The 27,101-nt window shown below is 36.4% G+C and overlaps 1 protein-coding gene across 1 annotated transcript; it reads left to right on the top strand.

The window, feature by feature from the left end:
- Nucleotides 1-26,540, top strand: CALB1 (calbindin 1). Its single transcript, XM_026691046.2, has 11 exons — nucleotides 1-240; nucleotides 835-911; nucleotides 10,222-10,296; nucleotides 14,022-14,105; nucleotides 14,210-14,266; nucleotides 16,747-16,824; nucleotides 20,596-20,651; nucleotides 21,520-21,559; nucleotides 21,649-21,702; nucleotides 21,833-21,904; nucleotides 23,628-26,540. The coding sequence occupies exons 1-11, from the start codon at nucleotides 159-161 to the stop codon at nucleotides 23,739-23,741; spliced, it is 789 nt and encodes a 262-aa protein (XP_026546831.1). The 5' UTR covers nucleotides 1-158; the 3' UTR covers nucleotides 23,742-26,540.
- The last annotated feature ends 561 nt before the right edge of the window (nucleotides 26,541-27,101 follow it).

The raw sequence follows: 27,101 nt of genomic DNA, 5'->3' as shown, positions 1-27,101 counted from the left end.
GAAGGCAAAGAAGTGGATAAATAGGGAGTCCTCGGCTGAGAACGAGGAGAACTTCTCCGGGCAGAGAGCCGGTCAGCACCGCGGACAGAGGCACCCAGCAACCGCGCCATTGACCTTTCTGCTTCGCTTGCGCCCGCCGCTTGCCCAAGACTCGCGCCATGACCGCGGAGGCTTACCTGCAAGAAGCGACGGTCTCGGCAAGCCAGTTTTTCGCGATCTGGCGCCATTACGACGCTGATGGTGATTGATTGCAGCATTGTCCCATTCTCCTAACTCCGTCAAGCTCGGAACTGAAGGGGGAGGGAGAGAAAGAGGGACGTGGGTGGGTGGGTAGGTGGGGGGTGAAAACACTCAACTGCAAAGCTCGGCGAGGGACTTGGCGACGGTGTCCTCCTCCTCCTCCTCGTTGCTCTACCTGTAAGCAGGAAACTTTGTCGGGCGCAAGTTACAACTTTTACTTCTTTCCATCTGAAACGAGGGGAGAAAACCGACATTTTCGGAAGGACGAGGGGCGGACCAGCCTCCGAGCGGTCGGTCGCTCCGATGGCGTTGGGAGTTCTAGCTCTTTACCCTTCGTTCGGCAGCTGAAAGCCTCTAAAAGTCCGAAGCGCCTCCGGTTAAAACACAGTCGCGTAATCTAGAAGGAAACGGGGCGTTCTTCTTGGGGAGGCTGAAACCAAGACTGCAACCCGTATAAGTATTTCCCGAAGTCTGGTTGCACTCAGTGGGACTTTTTATCTAAGCACGGGATTGCTCTGTTAATTTGCACGCAGGGAGGAAAGAGAGAAACCACTTAGAGCTGTAACCATTGTGTTCTCTCTCTTGGTGTTACAGGCAATGGATACATGGATGGAAACGAACTGCAGGGTTTTATCCAAGAACTGCAGCAGGCACGACAGAAAGCTGGCTTGGTAGGTTAAGATGGGCCTTTTTTTCTTCTTCTTTTGTAAATGTTATAGGAATAGGAAAATGCCCGGAGTAGCTGGGAGTTAGGTGGCATTATATGATTTAATAAAAATAAAAATAATATTTAACTCCAATAACCATGCTCCAGTAATGGATGACGATGACCATGTACATAGTTTGGTCATGCATATATCAGCTTAAATGTAAATGGATAAAACTGGAGAAATGGAGAAGTTGTGGCTGGGAAATATGGAATCCAGATAAAAAGCAAAACCTTGTGAATCAACCTCTCAACTGGATCATTCCAACTCTGGGTTAATATTAAACAGCATTTGAAAAGGAAGACAGAAAGACTTTATTCCAGTTATTGCCAATAAAAAGACAATCAATGAAATGAACAAGACAATGCTATTCCCCCAACAACAAAAACCATTAGCAACCATTTGTAGGTAAACCTTATACATATTTTTGCAACTTGAGAAAGAAGTTTATTATTTAACATGTATGCAGATAAAAGCTATCAGAATGCCTTGCAATTTGAATAAAACAGGTGTGATCAACTTTCTGTGAACATCCCTGTAAAACTGGCACTAGAGAAGAACATGGGCTGTGGTTTCTATAGCACCCACATCACAGGAGCAATATTGGGTTTCATATGGTTTTCCTATACTTGGGGAGAACATTAAATGGAGCTAAGGATAAAACTATTCTAAATTGGAGAGATGTGATGTGATATAAATATGAAACTGGTTAATATTTGAATTTCCAGTTATGTTGTGAGAAAAAGACCTTTGTATCTAAGATCCTTGGCTTTAGTATTGACCTGGCTTGATCTAACTTTAGGATGGCATCACTGGAGAACCATAGAGGCTCATCTAAAGGTGCTTTTTCAGGAGGCAACTGGACTTTCTTGGTGTTTTTTTTTCTTTTGAAGATGTTTCGCTTCTCATCCAAGAAGCTCCTTCAGCTCTGACAGAATAGTGGGGAATGGAAGGATTTATATTCCTTGTAGACAGCTGGTAATTTGCATCCTTTTAGAGGGTTATTGAAGCACATGGAGGTTTATCTGGTATGTCCGAGCTGAAGAAGCTTCCTGGATGAGAAGTGAAACATCTTCAAAAGAAAAGACAAGAAAGCCCAGTTGCCTCTTGAAAAAGCACCTATGCGACAACCATGACTTGGATGACCGAGAATCTCTACAGACCCATAGAGGCGTCCTTTGGATCGCTATTTCTCAGGAATATATGTAATTGTCTGTCAATATTAAATGGGTCAGTATGCTAGAATGGTGAAGTATTTTCAATCAGTAGGTAAAGATATTTATCCAGAGATTAGTTTTGAACTTATTGACTCCTGCTTCCTGTTGAAGTGCTGCATTTGAAATGTAGCAGGTAACCTGGAAGATACTTCTTAGAAATTTTGTTTGAATCTTTCCTAAGATGATCATACTGTTCTGTGGTTTTAATTGAGCCCTGTATAGCAATTGTGCTTGGGCTTTAGCTTCAAAAAACTTAATTGCAGCAGAAATAAACTGTGGTCCTCTGGAAAAATAATAAGTTGATGCACAACTCTGTCCATTGTGGGAAACATAATCCAGGTGATCATTTCTGCTTTGAGAGGCTTGAAAATTAAATTGGTATTAATTAATTAATTTAATGGGCATAAATTAATTAAATTGGCATAAATTTAAAAAACTACCACAAATGACAAATGTCTATTCCTGCTGATCATCAAAATGCATGAGAAAACTGATAAGACTGATGGTTAAGTGCAGTAATAGATATCTAAAAATCTTAACCACCTCAATGGATTGCCCACCTTAACCTGCTCAATGGATTGCTTCTCTATTTTGGGCATTTAGAGGAAGTAAGGATCTTGGTCTTAGCATAATTTATTATTAGTTCCTCCTCAGTGCAGTGATGATAAGTTATCTCAGAGCTCTTTTAAGGCCAATGGAGGTTAATAACAGGATTATCACATCATTGGCAAACAAAAGTAAACTGGTGTGTCTTTGGGCTAATTTAGGGGAATGGAAGGTAGAGCTACTTAGGTGAAGCATTAATGAGTTTACATAATAGTTGAATAAATCTGGAACCAATACACAGTCTGGTCTATTTCCCCTCCTTACAGGTATTTCTTTTGTGACGCATCCTGTATTACTGCACTTGACCATCAGTCTGATCAGTTTTCTCATGCATTTGGATAAGCAGCAGGAATAGACATTTGTCATTTGTGGTAGTTTTTTAATTAATGCCAATTTAATTAATTGATGCCCATTAAATTAATTAATTAATGTCAATTTAATTAATTAATGCCAATTGATTAATTAATGTCAATTTAATTAATTAATGCCAATTAATTAAATTCTATATATTAATCTAAACTAAATCTAGATAGATCTAAACTGACCTGAAATCGATAAATGCTGAATAAAAGGGCTGTCCTGAGTTGTGCAAAGTATTGCAGCACCGACTCTAATGTTGATTGTCCTGTTCTAAACCCAGCCTCTTCATCCCTAAGGATATCCTTAGATTCAAGTCCGTCAATTAGTTTTGCCTCCTGCAGGTATTTGTCATACATTTTGCTAATCTGTCTTAGCAAACTGATTGGGCGGTAGTTAGCTGGATCATCCCTTTTGCCCTTCTTGGTATTATACTAGTCAAGCCCCAATCCTTTGGTATCATGGCCAAATGAGCTGCTGCTGTGAAAAGTGAAGCTAGCACTGGCATCCATCATTCCAAGTTATTTTTTTTTATTATTCATACATAATAAATTCTGAACCTGGGGCCTTTTATACCTAGTTTAATATTTCTGATCTCTGAATATGTGGCAGGCTCAGTGGGAAAAGAGAGGTCATACCCAAGTCAATCAGGGAATTCTCTGTTTTCCCACATAGGGCAACAACATGGTATGCAATGAATAGCTATTATGTTATTGGAAAAGGATGGAATTACCATTCCCCAAAAGATGGCAGGATTTTTTTTTTGCACTGGCAACCACAATCAAAAGTTATCAAATACCCACATTGCATTCCCCCTCTTTTTTAATACATCAACAGTACTGCTGTATTTTTAATTTCACTAGGTCAATTTTGTTTCTTTCAAAATAATTTTAGGTGACAATTTAGAAAATTACAACTTTGGATCATGCCTAACTGTAATAAGTTGGGGGAGGGCAGTTAACAATGATTGAAATAATTTTGTTAGGTTATTGAAGCTAGCCAGAACAATTACAGTTAACTTGCTATCCACTATGGCTGAGTAAAGAGATTTGGTTGACTTCCCTCAAAGAAAGTTGGTGATTATTGCTGCATGCCGAGGTGTCCATTCATCATGAATAGGGCAAAGGTCACGGGCCACACTTGCATGTGGTAAAAGGGTAAAAACAACCTGTCAAAAAAATTCAGGTGCAAAGTAACAAAGTTAGATAGATAGGGAATTAAGCTTTGGAACATCCAGCATAGTCTAATAGGAAAGTATTGCTACAGGACCAGTGGGTAAACGTAACTGGATAATCATCACTGGTGGTCCCATTTAATACTACCAGATGGTTTTGTAAAAGTTTGAAATGAGACAAAATCCTCTACGGTCATTGAATACAATACATCCTTAGATTGGCAGAGTAAAATAGATGTTATTCCAGGAAACAATGGCTGGCAATGGAGTTTAGCAAAGAGTGATTTATTGTTGGCTCCAGTTCTTGCGTTAAAGTCATCACTAGTATTAAGTGATACTAGTGGGAATGCAATCCTTAAATCTCCCACATACGTATATATTTTATCCCTTGTTTCATCTGTAATCGTATTTGCAGGGGTGGAATATACTCATTAATGACGAGGAGTTGGCTCTTCCTGAATTGCAGGAAAGCTGCCAATGCATATCGGTCTGCTAGTTGTAAACTAGTTATTTGAGCTTGTAATGAGGCAGATGTTAGAATGCCTAAGCCCCCACAAAGCCTTCCATGTCTTATGCTAGGCACAGCTTCCAATGTAATTGTCTTAAGCCCTTTGACTAACAGTTTAGCCACATACAATGTTTCCTGGAAAAAAAATTATGTCATAACTATATGCCAGAAAAGATGGGTCTCTACTCCTGGATTTCCATCCTGTGATGTTCCAGGAAATAAAAGACAGGGAAGTAAATATTAGTTGGATGTCATTCAGTTGGGCTAGGCAAAGTTATTGATGTAGGCATTTCCTGAGAAACACTGAGAGGGGGAGTTATATATCCCACGATTCCTGCACTGTCAACTGCAGCACTGGAGCAGTGTATATCAGATATCCAGGTGCCCTTTAATGAGGCTGAGAAACCTGTAAGTGCTGATCTGCAAACTCAGTTATATGTGGGTCTATGTTTGCAGCTCCTGGTGGTATGTTGGGGTTCTTCAATGATACAAACTAGTTGTTTGTCTGATTGTCTCTCTTTGACGAACATTGGAGACAAGTTCATATTAATAGCACTTTTGAACCTTCTGCATGGGGAACAGAAACCAAATCAATGGGGCAATTGTCTTGTCCACTGTGGATTAAGTTTGTGTAAGGTCCTCTAACTTCTCTATTAAGTCCTCCTCTTTGTAACCTGGAAAAGTTCCAAAGGTTTCAATTATTTCTGCTTCCAGTGGTTCAGCTGCAATTTGTCCTTCTCTCTCTGCCTGAAGTTACTTATCTAAATAAGCTTCTCCCAAGAATAGGGCTGGTTTGTTATCTTTGTAACTGGGGCAACAACATCCACTCCTGATTTCTCAAAATTAAAGTATGGTAGTATCTTGATGTAATCGCTCAATGAGTGGGTAGATATGTGCCTCAAAAAGATGTAGTGGAAATATGAGGAAAGTGGTCAGCATGGATTTAATTTTGAAAAGCATACTTGGGATTATAGACTGCTTGAATGTCAGCAAAATTTGTGTACGGTCCATCTTGCTAGGCAGCCATTTCGCCCAATATAAATCAATCACACAATTATGACATAGAAGTAGCTGACTTAGGGAGTAATGTATTGCTTTCTTGAATCTCACCATCTACTGCTGAGACTATTAAAGCTGATTTGTAAGTAAATCTGATTAGTTTGCAACATGAGGTTGTTTTGATCTTGATCCTCAGCCTTCCTATGCCTCAAAGTTTGGAGGGCAGATTTATTTGGAGTTTGTTCCCTTTTCTCCATCAGTTCATGGTATAAAGTTTGTATTTAGGGTTACAGTCGCTTGAGCATTTTTGGATCACAGTTTCCTGCTTCAACAAGGTGAGTCAATTCATTGCGGAAGGTTTGGGAAAATGCATCAAGGGACTCTTTCAGTGAATCCACGTTCAATTTTGTTTCTGTTAAATAGTAAAAAATTAGTACTGCGGTCTGTGCAATCGATGAACTTTGCTTAGATATGAGTTCTGTAGTCTCATTTTTAGAAATCTCTTCCTGGAAGTCTTTTTTTTTTTTAAATAGGAGATACTGCAGTTGAGTATGAAGCTGCCCCAGGAGAAGAGACTGTTATATCTAAAAGGTCTAGGGAACTTGTTTTCCCCGTGTTAGAAGTCCTCTGCACTATCATCTTGTTAAGTACCAATTCATGTCTGTTTGAAGTATGTCGAGGGGTTTAGTGATAATGCTGTTGTAGGTGCTGTCATTACTTACATTTTGGTTTTCAGGCGCCTGCTTTTTAAATTCCATTATGTCATCTGTTTTGCTGCTTAGATGATTTGAGCAATATCTGTGAGACAGAATTCATTCTTTGTCATTTCTTCCTCCTTCCCATGCGTTAATCTCTTGGTGGTAATGTGTACACAGTTCTTCTCAGCTAGTTGTTTGGAGATTAGTCAAATATGGTTATAGTTCCGGAACCAGTAATTTAAAAAGTGGATTAGCCTGATATTATAAGATAAAAATAGAAAACTACCGTGCACTCTGATCACTAGATGCTTTTACTTCACCATCTTGGTTTTTCCTCTGTTGAAATGTTTACTTGCACTGTGGATTTTTTAGTGAGAATAAAGGAATTTCTTTTAGAGTAAGAATTTAACCTTGCTATATAAGCTGAAATATGTTTCTGCCCCTTTGTGGCCACGAAACAGCTCTGCACACAGTATACAAAAATACGCAGATTCAAAAACGCACACTCTCACACACTGAATGGTGGACAATTAGAATCATTAGGAATTCATGTGTCTAACATAGATGTTTGAAAATGCTTTCTTGAAAGAAAAATAAAATAGAAATAAATTGATGTGTGACTTGACATTTTTAAAAGTTGTTGAAGTTGTTGGCACTCATAGCATACAATACATATTTTTTCTGAATATTGATGAGAACTATTTTTTACTGGTTTCTGGGCAAGGCTTATTTGCAACAGCTGTCTTCATACTCAGACATCCTAGAGATGATTTAGGACTACAACTGGTAGGATGAATATCTTAGCTGGCATATTTTTTTGTTCACTGTCATCTAGTTAGATGATGTTAGTTTAAGGAAGATGGCTTACCGAGCGTTTGATTTCTGTTGAATTTTATGTCTAATTAATAAGTGCCCAGTAAAATGATCACAGTATGAACATAGCTTGGTACTAACATTTAATCATTAGCTAGTTGCACAGCCACATTTAGTTGCAGAGTCAATTTCATTCATGCCACAGTTAATTGCCTTAAGTTCTGGATGTTTTTGTCCCATTTCAGATTTGCTTTAATTATAAGGAGAATGGAAAAAATCTCCCTTCACCTCTCTTTCTTTTTGTTTGATTTTCCAATACAAGGTTTGCCAAAAAAGCTAAGTCGCTGATAACTCCAGGTGCTCACCATTGCATTGATAAATAATTATAAGTGATTATACTTGTTATACCTTCCAATAGTTTCTCTTCAGGATTTATGAGAATCCTATGTCATTATTCTACATGTCACATTGAAACCATGATACTTTAGTTGTAATGAGTATGGATTGTTGATTGAAAAGTTAATAATTGTATTATTTTTATTTATTGTCTGCCTTATATATTTCTGCATAGGACTGTAAACAATTTACAGATAAGAAGCACAATAAAAACAGTGACATAATATGGTAACATACACCAAACAGCATAAAATAATAATAACAGATTTAACAATTGTTGAGAAGAAAAAAAAAGTATGGATACAGGACATTGAAGAATCTGAAGACAGCAGAATAGAAGAGAGTGAACTGGAGAAAACCACAAAATAAAAGATATGCAGCTAGGAGTAAAATAACTATGGTAAAAGACAGCAAAGATTGTACCAGTCATAATAGGTGCCTTGTTGGGTATGATACCAAAAGAACTGGCACACCACTTGACACCATGGGCACTGACAAAATACCCATCAGTCAATTGCAAAAGATAGCTATTTGAAACAGCTTACATACCATTAAACATCATTTGCCTATCCCAGGTCATTAGATGGATAAATGCAGACTAAACATCTGGTTGTGAGATCAAGTATAATAACAATAATGTTAGAAGTGAAGGCATCATTTGAGTGAAAAAGATCATAAGATCCAAACAATACTATCAAGGCAATTAACACCTGCTTAGTTCCAGTCATTAGATTTACATCTGGAATATGTATCTATTCCAATATTTCCTGGACTCAAGCAAAACAAAAGCTTCTGGATAGGAAGTCCAGAAAGATAATGACAACGAATCGTGTCTATTGTCCAAGTATCAATGTTGACAGACTCTACTTACCAATGAGCATAGGAAAGCATGAAAGTTGCAAGTTAAAGAAGAATATCTGAAGGAGATTGAATAGGATGCACTGAAGTTGGTACACCATGAAGACTTACTGAATGTTATTGAATAACTTACTGAAGGCTTACTGAATAACAGAGAAACAAAACTGTCCTATAAGAAAAACCAAATGAACAATAGAAGAGAGACATGGCAAGGCAAAGTATTTCATAGCCTGAACAGAGGAGGAGGAGAAGGAGAAGGAGGAGGAGGAGGAGGAGGAGGAGGAGGAGGAGGAGGAGGAGGAGGAGGAGGAGGAGGAGGAGGAGGAGGACTCCTCTAGCAGGCAAAGCAGATAACAAGACATGGCAATGGTTATGTACTAGAAGTAGAACAACTAGGGCAAAAGAAAGCAAAAATAGTACCAATAGTAATAGGCACCTTAGATGCACTCCCAAAACACCACTTGAACATTATCAGCATTGACAAATTACCATCAGTCAATTGCAAAAGGCAGCTTTATTTGGATCAGATTTCATTGTAAAGTGATACTCTTAAAACCATCATGGAACAACATCTGGCTATTTGCATTCATATATTTCGAATATTCAGTACTGTGTAACTGAATTCTCTTTGTCTGAGAATTGTCAGCATTCACATGCAACATATGGTGCTCATTGGTAATAATGTATACTGTAACTATATGTCAGATCCAAACATAGTTATACCTAGAGCAAACCTACTAAAACTCATAGGGAATACCAACTAGCTTAATGTAGCATAGCATAATATAGATTCATTCCAAGGCAGAAAATGAGCTTTTACAGTGTACCAGCCAAACTGAGTGCAGCTTGAACCTGCCCACTGATCCCATTCTCAGCAGAAAGGGAAAAAATGTTTTCCCAAGAAACTCGGCAATCACTTCTGATTATGTTCTGCTGTGCTGATGGTTTCATGGTTCTCTTGTGCCAATCTTTAGTCATAGGCATGATTAGTTTATGTAAAAAAGAGAGTTATTTGACAATGGGCTGACCCACTCTCCCTGGATTACTGTGTTGCTGCGTGCATTTAGAAGTACATCTGAATGGATATTGCCACCCATCTTCTGCATACTCCTGGTTGAGTACATATGATGGAAGGAGTAGATTATCACTGTTTCTTGAACGCTCAGTGTAAAAGAGTGTAAAACTCCCTTTCTGGAACGCTTTTCACATACTTTGTCAAGAGGAAAAATAGTTCTTTTAAACGGAACACTCTGAAATTGTGAGAATGGCAAGAATACATAGTAGTGACTAATATTCATTATAGCTAGATAGAACAAGAATTTTGAGTTTAAGTCATAGATTTCTTTATATGTTTAAATCATAATCTGAAATGTAATCAAAATCGAACAAAGATTTTTCATTTTATAATTTTATTTTTCAGCCATCCATGAACTTAATTTTTTTACTCTTACTCTTAATGTTAATATCTTAATGAATTAAGGCTTTATCTTTTCTTTTTTAACGAGGTCGGCCTCTGTCTGGAGGTCAGCCTCTATCTACTCTGCAGTGCAAACTTTGGAATTTGGCTAAACTTTCTGGGAAGGAGTGTGATTTTGCTTCCTTTTTGTTTTTGCCTAAAAAAAGTAATCAACATGTATTATATTTACAGGGCTTAACCCCAGAAATGAAAACTTTTGTGGACCATTTTTCAAAGAGTTCTGATGGAAAAATAGGAATTGTAGAGGTAAGATTGCTTCTTATTCTGCATTAATTTACATGCTGTACAGTCATAGCTGTGCAGAGACACAAAATATGATATTTATTTATATTTCATATTTCTAAACCACCCATCTCCTGAAAAGAGGGTACTGTACAATATAATATAATCAATAAATAATGTATAAAAGTTAACATTAGAAATTAAAAATTAAATTAGGGTTAAACATTTCAAAAGCATAGAATAATGCAATCCAAAGGGAGGAATCTTAGGATGATCACTTAGAATAGAATTCTTTATTGGCCAAGTGTGATTGGACACACAAGGAATCTGCCTTGGTGCAAATGCTCTCAGTGTACATAAAAGAAAAGATATATTCGTCAAGAGTCAAGAATCATAAGGCACAACACTTAATAATAGTCATAGGGTACAATAAGCAATCAAACCAGACTAGAAAACAGTCAATATAAATCGTAAGGATACAAGCAACAAAGTTACAGTTATACAGTCACAAGTGGGAGGGGATGGGTGATAAGGAGTGATGAGAAGATTAATAGTGATAGTAGTGCAGACTTTGTAAATAGTTAGACAATGTTGAGGGAATTATTTGTTTCGCAAAGTGATGGCATTCGGAGGAAAACTGTCCTTGTATCTAGTTGTTCTAGTGTGCAATGCTCTATAGCGTCATTCTGAGGGAAGGAGTTGAAACAATTTATGTCCGGGATGTGAGGGGTCTTTAAATATTTTCACAGCCCTCTTTTTGACTCGTGCAATATACAGGTCCTCAATGGAAGGCAGATTGGTAGTAATTGTTTTTTCTGCAGTCCTAATTACTCTCTGGCGTCTGTGTCTGTCTTGTTGGGTTGCAGAACCAAACCAGACAGTTATAGAGGTGCAGATGACAGATTCAATAATTCCTCTGTAGAACTGGATCAGCATCTCCTTGGGCAGTTTGAGCTTCCTGAGTTGATGCATTGGATTATTACAGGTGGGGGAAGCTCTCAAGGGACCATAGTTGTGGAAGGGCAAGAGATTGGGGGACTTTCCTTACCTCTGGGAGCAAGATGTTCCACAAAGCAGGGGGAAGCGGCAGAGAAGCCTCTTTTCCTAGACTTCACCAGTCAAAATTCTTTGACTGACGTGGTCTGTAGCATATCGTCCATGCTTGATCAAGTGAGACTGGATCCTGAGATTGGGCAAAGCCGGTTCGAGAGGGAACCTGGTCTTGTGCCACGTAGGACTTTATAGATGATAACCAACACCTTGAATCGGACCTGGAAGTAAATTGGTATCCAGGGCAGTTCATGGAGTAAGGGCATTATATGTGACATGCATATACTGTAATACATGTATATTTTACAGGGGTTATTAATACTAAGGTACAAGATTATACAGCCATCTTTTGTCTTATGGCCCAGTCAGATTATAGTTCTCTAGTCTGAGGAATGGAAGGGGTACCATTTATGTCATTTATTTTTCTCCTATCTGGATGTTCTCATTTTGAAGGGAACTCATTTGTTATTTGCATGTCATCTTGAGATGATTTTATAAAATAGTAGTGGGGTGGCAGTAGATTGAATTTGTCCTGATATATACTCAATCAATACCTCTGAGCAAACTCTGTGAACTCAGTTGTGCTGGCTCTACTTGCCATTCATGCAACTTAGCAAAGACATTACTAATATTTCATCATAAACTAAAAGAGGATAGATTGATACCATTTATTCCCTTTCAAAATATTAGTGTAACTGAAGCTTTTATCATACCTTGATCAGCCTAAATTTAAATCTGTGCTCCTTAGTCAAGTACAACAGCTTGCTTTGGGATTTGCTTTGTTCAAGCAAAAACAGAAAATTGTGTCCTTTAAAGAAATCTAGAGGAGAGTATTTAAGAGGATTAGAATTATTTTCTGATAAACCATGGAAAGATGTAAGACCATTTTTGCTAGATGTGTATCCAGGTTGCAGCAATAATCATGACATATGATATTCTCAAGACCACAAGATGGTTCAAAACAGACCATCTTACAAAGTTTGTGTCCCTTTTTGGGGATCTGTTTCAGATGGTGCAATTTCATCTTTTGCTCTGAAAAAAAATTCCTCTGAAAGAAAAATAAGCGTCTGGTCCCTGCCATACAATTAGTGATCAAGGGTTGGCCAAGTATTCCATGATATTTCTGGAAATCAACTCCTGAAAAAAAAATCCAGATTCACTATGGGAGGTATTTTCCAAAGTCACTCTCACTCTCAAAAATGACATTTGTTACAGAAAATATTCACAATATTGAAATAGTGTCAATGGATGATTTGTTCTAGACCTGAAGCCAACAGTTCTCAGGGCAGGGATTGTAACTGCTTGATTTCAAGGCCATCAAGCATTATGTCAAGAATCTGTTAATTCATGGGAAGTGCAGGAGGAAGAAGTGAATTGAAGCCACAGTGTGTAAAGGAGTCATTTACACATTCTTACTGCCATAAATTAACTATTGTAGACTATCATGTTAACTTCATGATAGTCTACAATACAATATTTCTCTAACCTCACTGATACTGAGTCTTCTACCAGATGAAGCCTAGCAGTTGACCTAAATCATAAAATATCAAAAGATTGGTGATCTCCTGCTGAGTCCTGGAGATGGCCAGGGACTTTTAAGATTCCAAGATGCTCATTAGCAGAATGTTCATTCATTCTGTTGCCTACCTTTCTTCACATTATATCTTACGTTAGTGTAATATTTTTTATTGGAGGGGCCATCATTTTTGTCCACTGAGGTCAGCGGCTTAGTAACTTCAATATGGGGGAAAGCTCAAAATATTAACATTATTCTTCAAATTTTATTTTGACTTTGTTTTCTTTCTTGAATTGAAATAATTGATACATCTCATGATTTTGAAAGTAAAGCACTTCCTTGGATGGCACTACAAGAAAATAAGCCAAAGGCAAATACTCCTCTGAAAAGGTCTTGAATGCACTATTTCTCTGTTCTCGGACTCCTGTTACTAATTTTCTAGATGATGTTGACTTTAGCTTTTCCTCATTTTCCACTGTTAAAACGTTGATTTCTTGTTTCTTCCTCCCACTGTATTTTATGAAACTGTACTTCATCCCTTAAATGGTATAATTTAAAGGAAATTGTGGAATACAATGTAGAACCTATCATTCCTCCTTCCCTCTTTATCTGAAGCTGATTGAAATTTGAAAATATTAGTGGAAAAGACCGCAACTTTTAAAAACAAAAATTATCTAGGTAGTTGGAAGATCCTTTTCTCATCTCCAAATCCATATTAAAAGTTATTTTGCTTCTCTTAACAATGAAACATCTTTACAACATTAAGATTTCATTAGCATATAATAATCAGCCATTTGAAAATTGGAGAAAGTTAGTAACCCAGGTTACTGATTTAAATGTCATAGAAATGTGCAGGTTGGATCAACAAACGAAAGACTCTTGGCTAGCTCACATATCACTACTAGCCACTTATAAAATGTAAAAGCAAATATTGCACCAAGCTAAAACAAAATTAATCAGATTAGGACTCCTATCATTTTATATTTCTGGTTTAGTGATGTCATAGTTCAGTATATTGGATACAGAAGAAATTATTCATGGATTGTACCTGGTATTTACAAACCACTAAACAATTGTGTGAAAATGCTTCTTATTTCCTTCTTGAAACATAGTGCAGTAATCTGTACTTTATTCTATTTGGAAGAACAATTCTAAATTGAAGTTAATTTTTTTTTTCTTTCAGCTTGCTCAGATACTGCCAACAGAAGAAAACTTCCTATTATTTTTTAGATGCCAGCAGCTAAAATCTAGTGAAGATTTCATGCAGGTAATCCACATAAATTTTGTCTTGTGAAAAATTGCATTGATAAGGTGTAAAATTTTGTATATAGATTTATACAATTTTTTGAGTTGCTATTTTCTTAATTCCAGACATGGCGAAAGTATGATAGTGACCATAGTGGATATATTGATGCCGAAGAGCTTAAGGTAAGGAAATCTCTATAATAATTTCTTAAATATTTGGGGCATTCTACATCAAAAGAATTTGCAGAAAGAAGTTGAAGGGAAAAAAAGTATTTAAAAGTAGAGGCAGTACAACATAGCTGTACCGAACTAAGAGTTTACTTTACTGTGCTATTTCTGTCCTAAATATATGATACCAGCAACATTTAAAAATTATAATTACAAATGAATGCCGACAGACTGTTTCTGGATTGTACCATTGTTCTGATGGGATTGAAGGAATAATTGGATGGGAAAACAGAAAGCTAAATACCAGGGAGATGGGCCCTAGCTTATATTTCTTTAAAAATACTTCTTTCTCTGTGAAGGTAAGGTATTCATCTATGTAGTTATATCTTCTAAGAGTACAGCCTAGGAATTGATTTATTTTTTACTAAAGGTATTTTGCCCTTCAGCCAGATTTAAAACAACAAATATATAATCAAATACTGATAAAGATATAAAATTAACAAATAAAACCAGATATAACTACATATAGCATAGAACTTCTTAATGTCCTAAGCCAGATAATGCCAAGAGATATAGCCAGGTTTTTAATGTGTCAACTGGCATAAACTTCTTCAACAATGGATGACTATTGTACTAAGAAGGCCTACCACAAAATTGTTTTTCTGAGGATAGACACACAAGTAGCATCAGATCCCATGAGATCCAACAGAAGAGGTATGTTATGGATCCTGTCTGCTAGGGAGCTGCACTTGGCAAGACCCAGGGAAGCCAGCTCCATCCCTGTTGATTTATGGAAGTCCCTTAAAATCAGGTTATACTATCAGGCCAGGATATCCCAGGGGATGAATGAAGTACTGAGGAAGTTCCATTGTAGTTGACATCTGCTGCCATCAATTTAATTGCATTTTTTCCTAGATATTTTTAAACATGTATACTTTTATTGTATGCCACCACAAGTCACTTTTTTTGTGAGAGGGGCAGCTATATAAATTTGATGAATAAATAAACAGGCAATTGACAGCTGATGGCATAAGTGGACAGATTATGTTTTCAAACACTATCAGAGCCGATCTAAGGAAACACACACAGATTATGTGCCCTATCTGATCTTAAGACCTTTCATAGTTTTCTCAGATAGAATAACCAAATTATTCTGGGCTTCTGCTTAGCTAGAATATGAGCAACCTAGAATAGACCAGCTGAATTATCTACACATTTTCCCACTTGTACCCATTCCTATTAAAAGCAAAAATAATACCAAGAAAGAAATTTAGAACAAGCATATGTGGGGTTTTTTTTGTGATAGGCATTCATAATTCCCCAGCTCTCAAAACTTCTAGCTTAATAAAGAATTTTATCATGTCACTAAAGTAGGGCAACTGGCTGCCCATCTGGGAAACAAAGTTTTCTTCCAAGGTCAGGAAAGCAACTTCGGCTCTGCTAACTAATTATGGAACCTGCATTTAAAAGAACAGGCATTGACAGAACTGAGTGATCAGGAATGGAAAGCCTGTAGCCTTAGGGTCATGCATAATCTGTGATCTAATTTGAAATTACTTTTGGGAAGGGCCAAGGGTTTTTCTAAGGGCTTGAGGTCCCTTTCCCCTAGCCTGTTTCTTGGAAGAAGCTGGTATCAGAGAAAATCATGAGTGTTTGATGAGAAATTACCTTATCCAAATTAGTTCTGACCTATTGCATGTGTCAGGCGTGCTCAGCATACAGCTACCCAAAGGGAGTCTCGTTCTTACATAAAGCTCTGTACGGGATATGAAACTCATTCAAATGATGACATTTAGAACTCTAAGAAGAACTGTGTTTAGGAAACAAAATTCTAACTTCAGCTTGAGGACTAGTTGATGGGGAAATGCTAAAGCAGTACTACTTAATGGATCGTGTACCCCCTTTCCCTAATGTTTGACTTCTGTCCTCATAAAAAAAAGGCAAGCTGTTTGTACTCTTACCTCCAACCATCTTCAAGTAGCCCCAAACCACAAAATAACCAACATTCATGAAGTCAGGGCTACCACTTGGCCAGAGGAATGAGCAGCAGCTCCCAACTATGTGACATTTGTAACATAAACTGGAATAGAAGCATTCCTTATGCCTGCTAGCTGGGTGGAGAATTATTCTGTAATATAATGCTAATAATTAGATTTACATTATGGTATAATGCAAGCTAATCTACCTGATCATCCCCATTGAGAGGACTAGGCACCTGGAATGTAGAAGACAGATTAAGTTTCCAATTGTTATGAGTGTTATTCACTATAGTTCTGTCCTTTGCATTTCAAAGATGCATTCTTCTACTTAGAAATAAAATCTATTAAGGTCAATGATTCTTATCCCCAAGCATGTACGAATTAGGATTATTGCCTTTATATTTTAATAGAGGGAAAATGTTATTTCTCTATCCATAATTAACTAGAAGAAAAATATTTTATTCTGTAACTAGATTAGACAAAGTATTGCTTTTTGATATATTAATTTTGTTTCAGAACTTTCTGAAAGATTTACTTCAGAAAGCAAACAAACAGATTGATGATTCAAAACTATCGGAATACACAGATATTATGGTAAGACCTATAACTGCTATTTCTTTGTTGGAATTAATTGCCCTACCTCATTTTAAGATACCCACACAGAACCTAAAATAATGTATCATAACTCTATTTAAACTCTGTTGGACTTTGAGTTACAATTCAGATAGCAGTTTAGTGGGCTCCTTAGGGTTCATAAACAATGGACAATAAAAAACTATGAAATTATAACTGAAGAAATCCAGCAGGTTCATCTATGAAGCATCATCTGTGTATAAGAATAGTCTGCAATCATCTTTGTGCATTTGTGTTGCATGGATTTCATTTACAGAATTGTCTGCAATGGCCATCCCAGTGGAGAAATTTGGGAGTTGAGGACATCATATTAGGAAAATCTGTTTTCAAAATATTTTGGAGATAATCACTTAAAACTCAAGGGAGTTTTGGAAATGTCATGTACTGCATTTACATAACATTATTTCAGCGATATTAATGTTTTAGTGAACTGCCATTGCCTTGGGAAATTTTTTTGGCATAATCAGCCTCAAAAGGTGGGATTTGGAGAGGTGGGGTGGGATAAATAATAATTTTAGTTTCCACCATTTTAAGTCCAACATTTGTACAGCACTTTACATTAATTTTGATCCAGCTTTCCTTTGTGAACCTACACTTAGTGGCTCAGAATCTTTAATCAAAGTGGGGGCTTCCGGTGGAGTTTGCTGTGTTCTGCTTGATTGGTGTTTTTAATATCTTCTGTCGGTTTTGTAGCTTTTTTTGTCTTGATTGGCTGATAACATTGTGTTTCCTGTATTGGAGGCTTTTAGTGCAGCTTGGCTTCGAGTATCATTTATTAGGAAGCTAGGTTTCATCTGGGTGCCTAGTTGGGGTTTGTTTGAGCTGGAGGTATCGGGGGTCTGTTTGTGCCCAGGTGTTTGCCTGGCTTGTGGTGTGGAGATTTTTTTGTTTGTGAGTGCAGGCTTCCAAATAATTGACAGTCTGGTGGAGTCATCTCTTCTATTCATGCTTTCAGATCTTTTTTCAATCTCTATGGCTTCTCTGATAATTCTGTAGCTGGGGTTTTCTATAGTGGCTAGGGTTTTGGTGCCATTGAAGTCATGTGTTGGACTAGTGAGGAAGTGTGTTCCAGCTTTTTTACTGCATTTTTGTGTTCATCCAGGCGGGTACTTATTCTTCTATTGGTCTGTCCAGTGTATATGGCAGGGCATGATGCACAGGGGACTTCATATATGCCTTGGTTTTCCAGGTCAATTTTATTTTTGGGGTTTCTTAGGATGGCTGCTATTTTTCTGTCTGTTTTGAAGGCAGTCTTGATGTGTAGTATCTTGCTGATTTTGTCTGTAGTACCTCTTATGTAGGCCTGTGTAGTACCTCTTATGTAGGGCAGGACAGCTGTTCCATAGGTCTGTTCATCTTCTAGGTCTCCATTATGTCTCAATGTGTTTTTGTGGATCAGGCCAGTGATTTTGCTTTTGGAGCTTGTCAGTACTTTATCAGTGGTCTTGTGTGTCTCAGCGGTTCGGCAATAGCCCCATACCTCCAGCTCAAACAAACCCCAACCAGGCACAGTGGCTGTCAGTACTTTGTGCAGTACAGGGTGCATAGTTCAGTCTTTATGTGTGTTTAAAAAACCTGAAAGTCTGTCTGCCAGGCGTTTGGTTCTGGCAATTAGTGTTTAAAAATACCACAGACCCCCCTGATACCTCCAGCTCAAACAAACCCCAACCAGGCACCCAGATGAAACCTAGCTTCCTAATAAATGATAGCCATCCATAATTCATATATATATATATATATATATATATATATATATATATATATTACACAATATATATATATATATATATATATATATATATGTTTACTTGAAGCCAAGCCACACTAAAAGCCTCCAATACAGGAAACACAATGTTGCACCCTGACTAAAGTACCAATCAAGACAAAAAAAAAAAAAAAACACACTGAAACATAATAGAGACAGAAGATGAACAGACCTATGAAAGCTGTCCAATAAGAGGTACTAAGCAGAACACATCACATCAGGACTGCCTTCAAAACAGACAGAAAATAGCAAACCCCAAAGATTTGACCTGGAAAGCAAGGCAACTATAATGATCATGGGAAAATTGGACAGACCAATAGAAGAATAAGTACCCGCCTAAATATCATAAATGCAGTCAAAAGCTGGAACACACTTCCTCACTAGAAAACATGGAAGCTAAGGTCATATATATATATTCTTAAGTTTCATCAGAGAAGCCATAGAGATTGACCATGTATGGCATTCCACCAGGCTCTGTTTGGGTATTTTCACAAACAGATCCCCCTGATTCCACTCAAACACACCCCAACCAGGCACCCAGATGAAACCCCTTTAACTAATGATAGCCGTTTTAAAAAGTTGTAACCGCTCAGCCAATCAAGATACAATGCCAAAACAGACAGAAGATTTGGCAGAATCTCATCTGCCATCATCAATCAGGATGGCTTCTGTATAGCGTTCATATATAGAGCTGAATGCCATATATATTCATACATAATTTTCGTGGATACATAATATATATATATATATATATATATATATATATATATATATATATATATATATATATATATATATATATATATATATATATATATATGAATTATGTATGAATTATGCTGTTATAAACCCTTTCTTTAGAGGATTAAAAACAGGGAAATGGAAATGAATTGAAATATATAGATAAACTTTGGCAAAGGGGAAAGGAAGAAAAAATATGATTATTAATGATTATAAGTAAGGTGAAGATAAAATGAGATATATTAAGAAGTTATCTTAGCGATTTACTGGGGGGATACTTTAAAATACATTTTAAAATATACAATTGATTATTTAATGGATATTAGAAGTGTACAATAAGTATTTTATTATGATTAAAGTAGGAGAATGAAAAATACAATGTGGATCCTAAATATATTGGCTTTATTTTACTTTTACTCTTTTTAGATTGTTTATTATATATTGGCTTAGAGAAAATTAAGGATAATAATGATGTATAATGTAAAATAAAATAGGTGGTAAGCTGAAAATGGAAATAATAGGGGATAAAGAATTGAAAACCTATGTGTGGATGAAATGATATTGATATTGAATTAATGACTTGAAATATGAAATGCAAATTTATTTAAAGATGAGTGAAATGGATAATGATATATTATATAAGATTAATGGAAATGAAAATTTGGCTATGTACAAGTGTTATAATCCAGAATCATGTTGCCCACGTGAAGAGATGTGTAAAAATTAAAAAAATTAAAAACTTTTTATATACAAAAAAAGAATCTTTAATCAGTATGAAAAACGTCTTAGAAAATCAGTCCAATAGACTGCATTGTCAGGTGTTTTTCTATATTTTTCTATATAATGATTTGATAGCTTTTAGAGAAGAATATAACAACCAGCAATTCTCTCCGCATAACCTTTTACAGAGTATCATGGAGATACTCCAAGCTTTTAGAAATGAACCCTAATTGCAGAATTTAATGCCAGGATTTGGGATCCAACCTGATCAAAACAAAATGTAACAGCAGATATAAAAGCTGTTGAAGAATATGATGTAATAAAGTACATATAATTAAAAGTCAAAACATCTGAAGAGGCAACAATGACTTCATGAGAGGCTACTGGGTTTCACTGAGTTAAGCATATTTTCCAGACATGAGAGGACTTCAAAGTCAAACTTTTCCCATTCTGATTGATTTTTAAAAAAAATAAACTTATTATAGTCTATAACTTAATCTTTTCAGCTCAAGATGTTTGATGAAAACAATGATGGAAAGCTGGAACTGACAGAAATGGCCCGGTAAGAGGAAAAAAAAGTAGAGAATTTCATCAATTGGTTGTGGAACATGACACAATGCAGGTGGGCAAAGGGAGTGCTGGTAATTAGTGCAAAGCCAGTAGGATGTATTGGACTTGTTCCTCCAAGGATAAACTTAGCAGTTCATCCTTGGGTGGAAAAGGTCAACCCAAGCAAGCAATTGTCCAAATGTCTACATGCACTGTTTTTTGACATTGGGAAGGAAATGAGGGTTTCCAAGAAACATTAGCACTTCTAAGCCCAGCTAGCAATATCCTCTTCTACTGCCAACAATTTGTTTGTTTGTTTGTATCCCTTTATTATTATTATAAATAACTTAAGGCAGTGAACATATCCAACACATCTTCCTCCTCCTATTGCCCCCGCAACCATCCTGGGAGGTGAGCTGGGCGGAGTGTGTGATTGGCCCAAGGTCACCTACTTACCTAATTCCAGGCTTCAAATAAATACACATTTTTTTAAAAAAAAATGTCTTCTCAAAGTGTTTGTCTACAAAACACAGGAGGTTTCAGCTCATTTGACTTTCTCAGCATCTGTTAATCTTTAAAGGGAGTGAAATGCATGCGTGCAAAGTGTTTTGAAGCCAAAGTATTTTGACCTAGAAAGAGTTTCAATTTGAAATGCTCGATTTTGAGTTCAACCAGCTGTTCACTGAAGTAGTGTGAGCTGGAAATAATTTCCAGTGGAAAACACCTGCAATGAAACATTAATGTTTTCAACTTGAAATAACTCTTAACAAACTTCTGTTTCCAGCTCAAAGCATTCCAAAATTGAAATGATTTGCTTCCTCTGTTCTCTGCTTCTTTATTTACTATGGAATTGTTCTAAATTCCTCTTGTTTTCTTCCAAGGTTATTGCCAGTACAGGAAAACTTTCTCCTTAAGTTTCAGGTATGCCTGTTTAAAAGTGTTTTGTATTTTCATATACTGAAATCTTGATTCGTTTCTGTTCTAATATTTGCCCTTCTTTTGAATATTAGGGTATTAAAATGTGTGGAAAGGAATTTAATAAAGTTTTCGATACATTTGATTCAGTAAGTAGAATTCTTTTTAAAAAAACATCTGTGGATCAAAGTTTTCAATGTATTTCTAAGCTGCAACAAGTCAATGAAAGCAGCAGGAATGAATAATAGGAAAACTCAAGTACTGTTTTTTTCTTTTCAGGATGGGAATGGCTACATAGATGAACAGGAATTGGATGCTTTGCTAAAAGACCTCTGTGAAAAGAACAAAAAGGTAATTCTAAGATTTCCATTTAAATTATACTTAATGGGGCTTTTTCTCTTCCCAAGTCTAGACAGTTCAAGAAGTTCTTTTGAAATGCTCTATATTTAGAATTCTGGATACAAAAGGAATGAAATCCTATATGTAATATCAGGTAGCTCAGTTTACTCCTACATTAATCTATTCGCATCACTGGTTTAGTAAAACAGCCGCCATTTCTCTTAGATGTGTCCCCAGGCTGGAAGTATAGTAGGTGTCTTCCTTCTTTGAACTCGGTATCTATTAACAATGAATTGAAAAGGACCACACAATGCTCTGGCTTAACAAAGACAAAAATAGCTGCTCTTTTCTCAAACCCCTTTCCACTGTTTTCTTTCAAGCAGTCCTCAGGAAGCAGCAATTAACCATATTCCCTTAGAGACCATAAATGTCAAACAAGCAGTCCATATCTAGCAACACCGCTGGTAGTTAATTCATAGTAAAATGGCAGGGAACATGCACTTAAGTGACAAAAGAATGGAAACACAGTTGTCGGTATGGTACAATGTCACTCCTCTGGGTTCAGGGTTCATGTAGGTTGCTAAGGTGAGGTTTAGCATCCCAGTCAATAGGCTGTAAGTGGCTTCCCAAACCAAAATTCTGTAGTAAAATAATGTGTTTGGGTTTTTTTGCTCTTTGCTCGTATAAAAGTATTTTCTTTTGCATATTTTGCAAAAACAAATTTCAAAAAGTGTGCATGAAGCCTTATTAGGTTTAATACAATGTTTTGATTTGATTGTCCCAGCCCAGAAATTCAACCTTTCCATTTGGTGGCACCACATCACTGGCTGAGCCCACTGTGAGAGCCAAATAAGTAATCAAATACATAAATAAATAATCCTCACCTGGCAAAGGACTATTATGCTATTCAGTAGGCTTTTTTAGCTCGTGAAAGTGTATAACTGGGTTATACAAGTAGTCCTCAACTTACAACCACAATTGAGCCCAACCTTTATGTTGTTAAGTGAGAAATTTGTTAAGTGAATTTTGCCCCGTCTTGCAACTTTTTTGCCATGTTTGTGAAGTGAATCACTGCAGTTGTTAAATTAGTAACACTGTTGTTAGGTGGATTTGGCTAAATATGACTTAGTTGTCAAGCATCTGAATGTAAATCACATAACCATGGGGATGCTACAGTGGTCATGAGTGTGAAAAATGGTCATAAGTCATTTTTTCAGTGCCATTGTAACTTCGGTCACTAAACGAAAATGATATGGCGTGTCAAATTTTTTAACTTTCAAACATTAGGGGTGTTTAAAAGTTGTGACTTGCCTTGGGGGTGGTAAAGGTATTTTGATTACTTTAATATCATTTGGATGTGCCTGGTAAGTAACCACATAAATATCGTAACTTTTTAACATTCTGTTTGTTTCATTTGTAAGTTAAGGACTATCTGCCTATTGCACTAAAGCAGGGGTTATAATCTGCAACAGTTGAATTCATAACAACTGCAAAAACAAACAAACAGTAGTTTAGCACAACACATGCACACAATCCCAGAAATACATAATGCTTCTCACACTGGCAAACATTTCTCAACCGACTCCTTTCAAACAGCTTTGAATTAACAACTGCTTCCCTTCCCAATCACTCCAGTGTAAATGTGAGAAATGCAATTCAACACTACTGGAGGATGTCAAGTTGAGAGGAATGATATCTAGTGGCTTTAAAATACATTTTCTTTTTTTAAAAACAGGAATTAGATATCAATAACCTTGCAACCTACAAGAAGAACATTATGGCCTTGTCTGATGGAGGAAAACTTTACAGAACAGAACTTGCTCTCATCCTCTGCGCTGGGGAAAATTAAAAGTCCATCTCTCATTTCCACTCCAACTAGTAATATATTGTTATCTTTAAAAAAAACACCACAAAAAACAAAAACAAAATTAACTGTGCATTATAAGAGAGTAGGCTTTATTTCTTTTATATTTTTAAATTGAAAATCGCATATAGATAATTAGCCATGTTATGTGGCACTTTCTTTTCAGCTTGTTTCTACTATGTTCGTAATGTACAGCTTTTGTAACTAAAGAGGATGTCTTAAATTACCGTGGGCCAGTCTGTCAATGCATTTACCAATAGCTTTGTTTCTGTGAGACATGGGAGAAGGTTTCAAGAACGCAGCTGAGATTGGTATTAGCTAGGTCTCCATTAAGCAAATAGGTTTTCAAACAACGTCAGAAACACATTCAAAATCAGTTTAGGATGATGGTGGATTTCTTCTTTTACTTTTTCTTTCTTGTAAAAGAATGTAGGAGGCTGTTGGGATCCACCAGAATTGTTTGGCGGCATCATCTTCTAGAAAGTGATGGTCAGCCTTTTTGTCAAGTGTACTAAATCTCAATCAGTCCAAAAAGACTAGTCATCTCTTTCTAGGACATGGGTGTCAAACTTATGGCAACATGTTGCTGTCACGTGACTTTTCCCCCCCTTCTTGGAGCTGGGGTAGGCATGGCCTGTGCGTGATGCATCCAGCCCACAGGCTGCCAGTTTGACACCCATGTTCTAGGAGATATCCCATATCTAAATATACCTGAAACCACTGAGAAATGTTTTAAGAAGTTCATTATTAGCAAACCAGTTTCAGTCGAGAAAGGATTGGGGCATAGATACATCAGCAGTGCATTCATTTACTATGATCAAGTCAACTTCCAATATATTATAAATGTCTTGCTCTTCAGCTTCCTTAAATTCACTACCAAGGTCAACAGAGGCTCTGGATGTGAAGGTGCTGAACTTCCTGAGGAGTTGTTAAGCTTCCTTGTTGCCTGGCAAGAACAACACTGTATTTTTACTGGACAAATGGCATACTTCTAATCAGTTAAAAATCAACACACCAATTTGCCTCATATTTTACTTTCAAACTTTAGCATTTGTAAATGCTGTTATGCCAGAGAATGTCAGTCCATTTTGCTAAAACTATTTCCACATTTTGCATAACATAACTCTTTCAAACTGCTGTTTTTACATCATTCTGTGTAATCTATGATTAAATTTAATATGCTAATATATTAGTACACGATTTGTTTGATATTCTGTTCTATCACAGATAATAATAAAGGCTACACAATCACACAGATCAATTAACAACCCAGCTAATTTTCCAAATCTAGAAAATCCTCTAATTTCGACAAGAAATAGTCAATTTATCTCCTAATTTTTATAAGTGGTTGAAGCATATTCAGTGCAGATAAAATTGCTTTATCATCCATGTACTGCACCTAACCTGGAAATGAGTCAAGGAGCACAGAAAACCATGTGTCTGACTCCATACATACCTACATCACAAATTCCATTTAATTATTTTGAGTAGGATTTTTGTCATTTAGTTGTAACAATCCAATAAAAGTACACCGTACTACCGGTTTACCGCAAAAGGAAGCTATAGAGGCTGACTCTCTGTCATATCAATTCAAATGGCAGTATATAAAACATTTTAAATATTGTTTATCAAATCGCTGTACATTCATTTAATGGGTTTTGGGAAACTGTATTTCACTGGGCTGAAATGTATTCCCTGCATCCAATCAAATCTACATAACTTTCAAACAAATGTGATAATATTCCCAAGTCTGTATTAATGTTGATTTAACTTGTGATGCATCTACTGTATGCTTTCTTGATCAATCTTCCTTTAAATGTATTTTCAGAGTTATTTAATATAGGGCTGTATTTTTTCCTACCATATGACTAGTACATTTCACCCATACAAATGAGATCCAATTAGCAAGTGCTCATATGGTTTTTTAAAAAATGTGTACTACCTTTATGAGTGTTTCTTCATCAGAAAGGTTACTACATCAAGGTTACTGCTTAATCAGGTCAGAAGGCTCTTGTCTTAATTCTACTTCAAGTATTAACCATTTAAACAATGGTTATTGTTGTATGGGCTGTTGCATGTTCAAAAGATTTGTATACTATTTCAGCAGTAGGCAGCTTCATATGGTTATGGGACTGTTTAATTATTAGCATTTAGGAATACCATGAAGAGATAAAGCTACAGTGAAATCATTTAGCTAACTTGAAATTATACAAGGCATCAGTTAAGTCATTTGATATATAACTATAGCTTTTGAAAAAGCTCGTCTTACAGGATATTCCTTTTATTTACCATGGTGGATATTTATTCATACAGGATTAATACTCCTATTGATCAAAATATCAATCTTAAGTGACTCAAATATTACTTAAGATGAGCCTATAATTAAGCATCTAAATATACATGCCCTAATTTTTGTTAATACTGTGTGGCTACAAAGCCCACTGGCATTTAATAAGAGCAGCTGCTGTGAATCTTCAGAAATTAGGCCAACGAATATTAATTACCAATTCATATTAGTATATTTTATTATAAATTGAAGCACAAGGGCGTATGATATATTTTGCTGGATGTTCCCTCCCAACTCTTTACATGAAAGAAAATCTTTATTCTATGAAGGTGATCAGCTCAAAGTGGAGTTGAAAACGTAAAGGTAACAGTGATACATTGTATACCAGATTTGCTATCATCATCTCTCTAGCCTTTTTCAACTGTATTGCTTTTCTTGGGTGTCAAATGAAAACATTATCATATTTATAAAAGAAAATAAATTATGTTCTTAAGAATAATCCCAGCACCATTAGTTTTCCTTTATGTCAACGCCGTCTAAGGAAAACACTACAGCTTAATAATAGAAGTCATTTTCAAACAAATTTTCAAAATCAATATAGGGCATTAGCAGGTAGGGCTGAGAAAGAATCCTGACTGAAACCTGGATACCTGTTTAGAATAAAGGAGATACATCGGTGCTCTTTAAACATTTTTTATCTCTATTTCTGGCCATGATGACTACAAGTAAGCAAAACTGCCATATGACAACACAAGAAAGGCCACATTTCTCCCTTATTTAGACAGTGCCAAGGTAGACAAAACAAGTCTGCTCGGAGGCTGGATTTTCCCATATTTGGATTACAGAATTGATCTTTCTGGCTTTATGCAGTATAGGCTTATTAAATCATGACACCCCCCCCCCCATCAAGTGGATTAGCACAAGTCAATAAACTATAGCAATCCGACTAAAGAGAATGTGAAAATGCCACTCCTAACTGACCTTAAGAACGTGGTCCAAATTCAAGCAGTGTTTAATAGTTTCAGATTTCTTTTACGGATTATTAAGTGTCAATTATT

Source organism: Notechis scutatus, chromosome 3 (genome assembly GCF_049901735.1).
Source record: "Notechis scutatus isolate UNSWTSFEM ecotype Mainland chromosome 3, rNotScu1.2, whole genome shotgun sequence".
In the NCBI taxonomy this organism is placed as follows: domain Eukaryota; kingdom Metazoa; phylum Chordata; class Lepidosauria; order Squamata; family Elapidae; genus Notechis; species Notechis scutatus.
The sequence above is the reverse complement of the archived record's forward strand: the minus strand, read 5'-3'. Positions and strand labels throughout refer to the sequence as shown.